This window comes from Kryptolebias marmoratus, linkage group LG3 (assembly GCF_001649575.2).
Source record: "Kryptolebias marmoratus isolate JLee-2015 linkage group LG3, ASM164957v2, whole genome shotgun sequence".
Classification (NCBI taxonomy): Eukaryota; Metazoa; Chordata; class Actinopteri; order Cyprinodontiformes; family Rivulidae; genus Kryptolebias; species Kryptolebias marmoratus.
The window spans coordinates 5,506,250-5,516,695 of record NC_051432.1 but is presented as its reverse complement, the minus strand read 5'-3'; the positions used below and the strand labels follow the sequence as shown (position 1 = coordinate 5,516,695).

The 10,446-nt window shown below is 38.9% G+C and overlaps 1 protein-coding gene and 1 long non-coding RNA gene across 5 annotated transcripts in view; one reads left to right on the top strand and one right to left on the bottom strand.

Moving 5' to 3' along the window:
- The window catches only part of mast1a (microtubule associated serine/threonine kinase 1a), a 110,224-nt gene that overhangs the window by 6,126 nt on the left and 93,652 nt on the right, over positions 1-10,446 (bottom strand). For all 4 annotated transcript variants that reach the window (XM_017430492.3, XM_017430495.3, XM_017430493.3 and 1 more), the window contains 7 exons: positions 6,792-6,955; positions 3,886-4,130; positions 3,550-3,795; positions 3,221-3,453; positions 1,698-1,820; positions 1,403-1,539; positions 18-205 (listed from right to left, as the gene is read on the bottom strand). In XM_017430492.3, the coding sequence (XP_017285981.1) occupies positions 18-205; positions 1,403-1,539; positions 1,698-1,820; positions 3,221-3,453; positions 3,550-3,795; positions 3,886-4,130; positions 6,792-6,955 (1,336 nt within the window). The remainder of the gene's footprint in view (positions 1-17; positions 206-1,402; positions 1,540-1,697; positions 1,821-3,220; positions 3,454-3,549; positions 3,796-3,885; positions 4,131-6,791; positions 6,956-10,446) is intronic.
- On the top strand, positions 6,004-9,008 carry LOC112451060. The gene is made up of 3 exons (XR_003039810.2): positions 6,004-6,071; positions 6,183-6,316; positions 8,514-9,008. It is a non-coding gene; the product is annotated as an uncharacterized LOC112451060 (long non-coding RNA).

Here is a 10,446-nt window from a genome sequence, read left to right as displayed (position 1 = left end):
TATTTTAAACACCACACCCAGGTAGGAGGGCTCAGGGGTGGAGCGGTAGCCCTGAGTCGGGGAGCGGGCGGACAGGCTGTGTGTTGGGGAGCCAGGAAGACTCTCACTGGAGGACAGAGAGCGATTCAACGAGGACAGACTGCGGCTGGTGTGGAGGAGATTGGACTGCTTTGTGATCTTACGGAACAAGGAGCTGCGCTTCTTACTGAATGGTAGACAGAGAATAAGAACAGAAAGAATAAAAGTAATTTAATACATTTAAACAGCAGTCATTATCCTACTATATATATATATATATATATATATATATATATATATATATATATATATATATATATATATGGATGTACGATATAAAGTAATATAAACGTTAGACTGTCAACAAATAAGAAATCAAAAATCATGCCGTCATATTAAGTCAGTCACTGTCCCATATTTAGATGTATATTAAATGTTAGAAACGTAAATGTCAAGTTTAATCACAAACTGTTTATTCAGGGATAAATTTTCACTTAACCATTCAATTTATTAAATATATTGATTTAACAATTCTAATCCTAAGTAAAAAAATCTTCACATTTGACCAGAACATCTTTTTTTAATTAACTTGCATGATTTCCAGCAGAAAAACTAGCTGTAAAATAAACTTGGAAGCTTGAATACACTTGTATTCTTGTACACTTGGTGTATTTTTAAAGAAAAAAGCATCAAACGACACCTAAAACTCCCCTTTTTTATGTGAACACAAACAGAGAGGCACGACTAGAGTACCTGAAAGCCTTACAGTGATTGTGAAAAGAAAATAAATCCAAACTGTAACAAGACTTTTAATTGGAAAGTATTGGGGCAAAAGTCCAAAATCTGACATCTAAAAGGAGGCTGGAGGATGCAGAGGCCCAAAGCGTGCCAAAAAAAATCAAAAACCAAATCTATAAAATCATGGAGTTCTGACCTTTATCTAAATGAGATACTTGGACATGAGCGAAACAGAGCTGTTCAATCAAGACATCCCTGAAGTCGTTACACAATAAAACAGTTTTGTGAGAGGAATTGTACTTAAAGTCATGCTTACGGAAGTCTCATCAGCAGCTAAAAGAACCTTCTGGTGGAGAATGTTATTGCTAAGGAGGTATAAAACCTACTAACACAGGAAATCACTTTCCTTATCTAAGCCAGAGCAGGGAGTAAGAGCTTAAAGTTTTAAATACCAACACAAATCTGTGTTATTTATTAAGACAGATTGTGTTTGTTAATAACTCCGACTTAGAAGAAGATCAAGCCACATTTTAGGAAAATTAACTTTCACAAAATCATTTCCTGCAATAGCAAACCTGCTTTTAAAACATTTAGCTGAGGCTTTGGTAAGAAGTTCATGCAGTGATGCAGCTGGGTCAGCTCCTACCTGTCCTGGCCTTCCTTGCCCACGGTCTTCTTGTTTCGTCGGGCCATCTTACACTTGTAGCTGGCCTTACGGGCGGGGCCCACTTTGATGGAGGTGTTCTCAAAAGGCGTGGTGGTCACTGTCACCTTGTTACCACTCTGAACAGATCACAATAAATGATTCTGTTACGAGGCTTATAATCATCCAGTGTCAATTTATTCCCACTCAGCCTGAGCTCCACAGTGACAACACGTTAATAATCTATTCGTAGTACCTACAAACATAACTGAGGAGGAGTATGATTGCTGATGCCAACCTTTAGGATGAGTTCGACCACTTCAGTGTGGACCAAACCGTGGACAGGTTCGCCATTGACGTGAGTGATGAGATCACCTGCACACAGGCCAGCTTCCTGGGCGGGGCCGCCGTCCTCCACGTGCTGCCAGTAAACAGTTTACATCAGACCACCAAATCTGACAGGGTTGATGTTTACTCATATTTCCAGATGAACCAAAAGTTTGCCGTTCATATGGTGTACACTACTGTGCAAAAGGTTTAGAGTTTTTTACATGTTTGCTGCTAAGCAGTCAGACTTTCTTGTAACCTTTTGAAGTTGTCTTGATCAACATTTCTTTGTGTTTCTTAAGGTCTTTCAAAAGATTTGTTTACACTTAAGCTGCTGTTTCACTCATTTTCAGCCCATGTTTTTGGTATATTGAGCCACATAACTCGGACCTATTAATTATTTAGGTGTAAAAAGAGCTCCTAAACTCAAGGGATAATCAGTGTTGTCTCGAGACATAACTTATTGTTGTGATGTAGAAGTGTGTGCACCAAGAAATGTGAACATGGACAATAAAGGAACTGTTTTATTAACCCTCCTGAAGCTCTTGTAATTGAAGACAAGAAGAGAAGCCCTTGTAACTTCTGGTCCATTTGACCTGAAGGCCACGGGAGGGTTGCTAAAAAACCTCCCAAAGCTGACATGTCAGCAAAAATAACTAATAAAATAATAAAAACTGAAGCCACACACAAAAAGATAAACATCTCAAATACAGAGGTGGTAACCACAGACTATAATGCAGTATGATGAGTGAACAGGAGTATAAGAAGGCTGAAAGAGATAACTAGTTCAGGTAGGTACGTTAACAATGGGTCTGACTGATAAAAGTAAAGACAAGACTCACTAAGGAAACTACGACCAATAAAGAAAACAAGCTGAACATAGGGAATCTCAAAATAAAACAAAGAAAAAATGACCTAATATGAATTTAATTACAAAGAAATTAACTCAAAGCAGCAAAACAAACCCCAGGATCATGACATCTAAAGTAACCAATTTTAGATGGGATCTTTAAGCACTTTGTGACCTGCAGTCTGGCACAAAGACACATTTTGTTCCCATTTCTATATTTAAACTTGTGAAAAATACAAAAGATAACTGAGGGTGGCACATGAACTAATAAGGTGATTCACAGAAGGTTATCAGCTAAAAACCTGACACAGATGAGGACTCTCTCGGGTCTTTGCTGGATTTGTTCCTGGCTTTTAAAGACATGACTTTCAGATACTGTTTATCTGCTGTAGATCATTTCTTTTAGGCATGACACTGTCATGTCCTCTATCTGACCACTTATCCCTTTCTTTTTTAGCAAACTGCACAACAGGCTGTCTCGGTCAGATGGTTCAAATGTTTGATTAGAACCACAGCTTTCTAAACCTGCTTTACACCTAAGTTCCTCCCTTAACTTTCACTGAACTCACTGATCTGTCTGATGCCACCTCAGCTTCAAAAAAATTAAGCTTTGACCATCATTCAATTCGTTATAAGCTTCTTACCCAAACAATGTGATGCACACTGTAGATGTCACTGTCTCCAATGTAGACCCTGATGGCCCGTAGCGTGAAGCCGTACTTCTTCCCTGAGCGATGGATGGTGATCGGGGAGCGCAGAACACTGACTGCAGGGAAGAAGTCCCTGCTGGGTGACGAGTCACGGGACGACGGGTTGGAGGAGAAAGAGTGGGGAGACATGGGGCTGGCCAGTGGAGAGAAGCCACCGTGTTGGTCCACTGGAGGCAGCAAGAAGGTAAGAACAGAGATGATACACTGCATGCATCAGCATTTGTCTAAAGAATTTCTTTATTGCAGGTTCTTGTGCCTCTCACCTGATGGGATGATGACAGACAGAGCTGTGGCAGAGGCTGACTTAATGACCTTGTTGCCTTGTCTGGAGTTGCGCTTCTCTCCATCACCGGACAAATGTTGGTGGCGTGCCCTGCGGTGGACCAGGTCGTTGGTGGCTCGGGGTCCCAGAGGGTCATAAAGAGGAGTGATCACATCTCGACTGGCTGCAGCAGGACCTGGGGATAATGTGCCGATGGCTGGAGTCTCTCCTGGTCTGGAGGGTTTGTCTGTGAGGAGTCAGAATTACGTAGAAGTTGCACTTTATTTAACTCGGCTTCTGAGGTTTTAGTATTTCCCTCCCATTTATTTTCACAAACCTGCTCCATTTAACTCCTTCAGATTGACCCTGTGCTCCAGGAGGCTCGGTGAGGAGACGGTGCTCCCGTCCAGCGAGGTTCCGCGGACCTTCATGAAGTTCTGGCGGGACAAGAAATCCTGCTCGCCTTCCAGAGGGGAGGCAAAACGATGCGTATCCATCAAAGCTGAGAAACGGCGCCTGGCACCAAGCGGAGGGCTCGCGTCCCCCTCTGTGTACAGAGACTCTGAACAAGACAGCCGCTTCCTGTGTGACGAGGACAATAAACAGACCCAAAGTAATCAGTCTCATGTTCGGTATGATGTTTAACGTCATCACCATTCGAATGTTTTACCACGAGAGAATCTGCCTAATTTGGACCAAACACACAGTAAGATGGAGGCTGATGGAAATGTCCCAACTTCAGTTTTATTTTGTCATAATAGAGACACGAGAAAATTTAAAGGTATATTTTTGACTTTTCAAATGGGGTTCTGTGTCAAAATTGTAAACAAGTAATATCTTGCCTGTTGTAGATAGCTTTTTGAACAACCTCAGTTTGGAAAAATAGTTTATTCTGACTGAATTGACAAGCTAAAGGCTAGTTCAAGCCAGGCCTACTTCTTAGACTGTTACACTGCCATCAATTTCACAACACATAGGTATTTAGGGAGAATTCAGTAGTTATTTGGAAACACAAATAGCAGGAACAGCTAACTGTAGCCCTTATCGTGCAGCCTGACACACTTTCAACAAAAAGTTTATTAAATTTCAGTCTATATAGCAGTGTAATACAAAACTGCTGGTGGTGTAAAGGGTTAAATAAGTGTTTTTTATGAGCTGCTATGAAATTTTGAAGATTGGAGTTGTTTTAGGATGACTTAATTGGTGTTGAACATGGGTTCACTCTGATAAACCGATATTAGCTTGTCAATATGGTTCTAATGGTGGACCTCATTACAATGTGGGTTTTGCCAACTTTAATCAACTCTTAATTTTTGAAATTTCACAGTAATTCATGCAAATGCTATTATTTAAACCTTTTCGCTGCCGTCTATAATGCTTTACACAATTATTTTGGCCGAATTATTACTATCTTCTTGCTGGAAGTGACCCAGACTAAACCTAGCTGTTAGAAAAAAACTCAATGTATAAAACCATAAATTGCAAAATTGACAGTGATGTAAAGTTCGTGAAACAACATTCGCATGAACCGATATAAAGGTTTTGAGACTGGAGCTGTTTTAAGATGGCAGCGATCCATTTTGGTCTTCCCCCTGACCAGCCATTAGCTCATCAGTCCTGTCAGAATTAAACAATTTTTCCAAACGGAAGTTGTTCAAAAACTGTAAGATGATAACTGTTTAAAACCTTAACCAAAAATATTACCTAAAATAAACCAAAGCCTAAAATAAACTGTAAATGTAGAACTCTAAGTTATCAGAGTTAATCTCGAGGTGAACATGAATAAACAGAGCAAGTTTTAACGTTCCCCAGCTGACAGACCGAGTCCTGACGCTCTAACGTGCTGCTGGCATGTGTAAAAAGATGAGCAACAACTGGGGTGAAAATGCAACGGAATGAGGTGATATAAATGATGTTTGTGTTGAATAAATTCCTTAATTAAAATGGTAATGGGCTGAGGGCGAAAATGAATCATAATGGAAAGTTGCTGCAGATTTATTCTATGCGCTGTGGAATAAATGAAAAATAAATGTGTGCGGCACAACATGGCACGCCTTTTTTCCTTTTTATTCCTAATGGAGATAAAATATAGACTGAATTATCTTGTATACAAATTTTAAATAAACTTCAGTCCTAATCTATATCCTACAGACTGAGGTGGAATTATGCCACATAATTGTCAGTTTCTCACAACCTCTGATTGAGTGACTGTTTTCGAAAGAAAAGTGTCTAATATTGTCCGGATTTTGGTATCTTTGGGTTTGCTTTTGTATTGGGTTTATTGTTTCATGTTTCTTTTGTTCCCTGTGTTTAGTTTATTTCTCCTGTGTTTAGTATGTTTTCTCTGTGTTCCTTGTGCCTCACCATCCACACCTTTCCCTTGTTAGTAATCAGTCACCTGTTTCTGCTGACTCGTTACCCTCAGTCTTTAAAACCCGGTCATCTTCCTCACTTACCGGCCGGTTCATTTTCACTTCTATGTGCTGTCTGGTTTTCCTCGTGTCTTTGCAACCCTGGGATTTGGTAAGTTTTTGCTATTTAGTTTTCTGTTGCTGCCATGTCGGCCATTTGTTGTTGTTATTGTAAATAAATGAGTTTTTACTTTGAGTTCCTCTGTGTCTGCCTGCATTTTAGGTTCGACCAACTCCCCCGATCCATGACAAATATGACACCTTGGTTTCAGGGAACAGACTAAAGTGTACTTTACAAGCACAAGAAAACAACAGACCTGACAAATCAAAGGAAATATATGCTTTTGTTTTTAAAAGGTAAATTGTTCCGAGGCTTTGGATCTACGATTTCAAACTTGTTTCCACCAAAATTAGTATACTTCTGTCCTTTCGTTAAGCTACTATGTGTTTATATTGTTGTTGAAAGTTTAAAATGGAAATAAATTATTAATTGTTTTTTAATTAATAATTTCAACCTTTGTGGCCTGCTTTTTGGCTCGGGTATCAAAAAGTTTGGCACTACTGGACAAAACGTTCTTCTAACTTCTTGTCTTTGTAAACTTTAAAGAACAAATCTGCTGCTTGTTACTTTTTTTTATATGAAAAAGTTTGCTTTTAAAGAGGTAGAACAAAAGTCTTTACATGGAAACTAGAAAAACAAACCCTCATATAAATTTCTCTTTGAACACCCACATACAGCCTCTTAGTCAGGTGTAATGACCACCAAACCTCATTGTGTCACACTTATTAGGGAACCTTTAAAACGTCTCGTCCAAAGCTGCCCACCACTCACATCTCAGGAGACCCAGTCCTCCAGCTCTTCTCTCTCATGCTGAAGCTGCCTAGGCTCTCCCTCTTGGCCACCTTGTCCTCCCGTGGGCCCTTGTGCTCCCGACGGGACGCAGAGTTTGGAGCTTTCTGCTCCAGCTGAGAAAGATGCTCCATGCTGCTGTAGACCTGCAGGAGGACACGGTCACACCAGAGATCATTATGACCCGTTAATTATGTTATAAAGATATCTACAGCATTTATGGGTTTTCACGGCTTCTGTTCTTATTTGTTAGCTTATAATAATTCTGTATGAAAAACATTTACATTTCAACTTAAACTCAGCAGCTGTGTTTCATTTTGAGTGATGCCAGTAAGTTTGTCAGCATTACTTTCTATCTTATAAGGCAGAGAAACTGACAAAATTTACTGAGGGGCAGCCCTTGATGTTAACAAACAAATTATTATTATTATCAATGCTTGTGAAAAGGCCTCACAGCTGTCAAGCCTGATGTTAAAAGGTTTGTGTCTAAGACAAATTTAATTTCTCCAATTAAACAAACTTTGGTATTTCAGCTTGAGGGGTTTATACCCAACATTCATTGTTATTGGTGTCACATTTTATTCATTAGATGCAAATACTGAGTAGTGGGAAGCCATTTTGTTAGAAAGCTGTGTTTCTTTGAAATTCTGCTCTCACATTATTTGCTGTCTTTGTTAATATTAATGTTAACTACAAAACTTTTCCTTGTTTTTATTTCTAAATGAAAAGAGTTTGGTTGTTATTTTGCCTGAACGACTGTGCAGGAGTGTTAACTGAGGAAAACACGCTAACATATGAAAAATCTAATGTTTGAACATTAATGCAAATATTGAAAAGATGCAAATTTGAAACTAATTACTAAGTTGTTGACAAAGAGTCATGAGTTGGTCATAATTATTGCACAACTTTAAGAAGCACAAGCAGATATATTTTATTTGAATACAGTATATTTTATTTTCACATGAAAGCCATTCAAGGAAAAACCAGTGGCACAAATACAGCTTTAAGAGTCAGGTAGGTTGTGGTTCTGGATCAGATTGTGTGTCCTTATTAAAAATAAGGTGTTTGACTGAAAAAAGGACTAAAAAATGTGTCTGAGGAGGACTCCATTTAGCCCTCACAGTAAACTGATAAATTAAAACCTTACAAAATTGGTTAAATTGGCCTATTTTTACTTGTTGCTGCTTTTTTGTTGCCTTAAAATAAGAAATACAAGCAAAATATCTTAAATACCCTGAGACATTTCGTTTCCTTACCATCTTTTGATCTTTCTTCACTGTCTCAGAGTAAACGCTGCCTGATTTTCGGTTCATGTTTGTCAGATCCTCGCTGCTGTCTTTGCTCATCTAAGTCGGTCCTGTCTTGTTCTCTGACACAGTTCGCCACGATTTTTTTATCTGCTATTATTCTTTCAGCTTTCCCCCCCAATTGCAGCGCTTTTGTTGTTCTGACAAATAAACTTGCTTTCAGATTTTCTGCCATCCTTTACACTACTGGCAGCTTAAATCCAAATTTACCATTTTTCTGCCTTTTACAGCCCGTGTCACCAATGAGGCTAAGACTGATACTAATTAGGTGGTAAAATTAAAAACCATAAAGCAGTGGTTTTATTTTCTGTGACACCAGACTGTAAGCTTGATTAAACTATGTAACTGTGATAAAATATTACTGACACGGGGCCTTTTTATTTTTGTGATTTGTAAGGCTCTCATTATGTTCAGAGTAACACTGTGTGGGGGAGGACAGCGAGACGAGCTGTATTAAAGGAAGCCTACAGGATGTTCATAAGCGCACCATGGAAACAAGTAGCAGCTAAAGACCCAGCTGTCTTATCAGGAGGAAAACCAAAACAATGTTAACCACTGTACATACTGTTTAGTTTATTGGAGAAACTTTTTAAAGATGCAACTTCATTCTATTGTAATAAAAATCTCAGTAGAAACATGTTGAGAGAAAGCTAATTTATGCTCTTGCTGATCAGGCAATATATAATTAATATTCAGTATATTTTGATTGTTAGTTGCCTACCCTTCATTTGTCCACATGCACACATGCCAGTTTCATCGGCTCTGTTTTGGTATCCGGTTTTAGTTTATACTTATTAGGTTTTCTCTTAGAACAGGGGGTCAAACTCCAGGCCTCGAGGGCTGCTGTCCGGGAAGTTTCAGGTTTTTCTGCTCCAACACACCTGACTCAAATGGTTTGATTAGCTCCTCACCAAATCATCAAGTTCTCCAGGAGCATGTCCACTAGTCATCCATTTAAAGCAAGAACACATCTAAAACATGCAGTTCAGCGGCCCCCGAGGAGTGGAGTTAAATTAAGACGAGGTTATAACACGGGGTCTGTGTCGATTTACAAGCCAGGAAGGAGAAGGATGAAACCAAAAGCCATCAGAGGCATGAAGAGCTTTTTAAAAATGAACGCATGTTCGTCCTGTTTACAGCTCAGACCTAGGAGCAACTTTTTATGTGTCAGGATCTGTGTTTTTCTAGTTATTCTTCAGTAATCTTTTGTGTTAGGTCTTATGATTATGTTCTGTTTTGTGGGATCAGTAGTTCTGTTTGCTTCATGGGTTCTGTGTGTTCTTGTAGATCTGTTCTCGCTCCTGTGTTCCTGTATTTCTGTGGGATCAGTTTTGATTGTTGTGTTCAGTTTTGCTCCCTGTGTTGTCTGCCACCTCCTCCCTCAGTCAGTATTTTTCCCCTGTCAGCCTGCCACACCCATCCACACCTGTCCTCAGTTTGTAATCAGGCACCTGTGTCCAAACTTCCTCATCAGCCCCAGCCTATATATTCTGATCCATCTCTGCTGGTTTCCTCTCTGTGTTAGTTCCCCAATCTCCTTGTGTCTTGAGTTTATGCTGCTACATCAGCTTTTTGTTTTTTGTTCTTTAAAATAAATAGTTTCAGTATTTCAGGAGTACCTTGTGTCATCCTGCATTCCTGGTTCATCCCTCAGTGAAACCACGACATTATGTTGTCGTAAAGGGTGAAAAATTAACAGTTTACGCACTTAACAAAATAAATTTGACCATTAAGACTACATGCTTTATTGTGTGCTTACGTTGTCATAAAAATGAATGAAATAAAATTCAAAAACAACCAAAAAATACAGAAACCATAGAGGAAAGGAAATAAAAAAACAACCTAACAGCTTTCAAAAAGACAAGAACAATAATGTTTCTCTGCTGTTTAATTCCATAATAATAGTTTTGATACCTCCAATGTCAAAAATAGTGACAAACATCAGTGTTGAGAAGCCAAAGTTGCAAAGTTTAGTTTGACTAAGTGGGAAGCTAACGGCAGATTATTTGTAGTTATTTTTATTTTTTTGCTTGAAGACTCACTAAAATTCTGTCTGAATTGCACAGCCCTCTAGTTAAAAGCTCCTTCTGCTGAGACACTTTTGATTTAAAAAACACAGTCAGTAACCCAAACTTGAGTGGGAGAAAAAGGGAAATGATAAAAGGAAGGTGAAGTGAGATAAACAAATAGGAGAAGGAAGCAATTCTGAACATGATGTGAGAAAAAAAGCATGCAACTAAACTAAAGAGGCAAATACCCAAACTGAATAAAAACCTAAATATGATTAAAAGATGTGTTGGTTGTAGGGCACCTAATGCAAACAGGTAGAT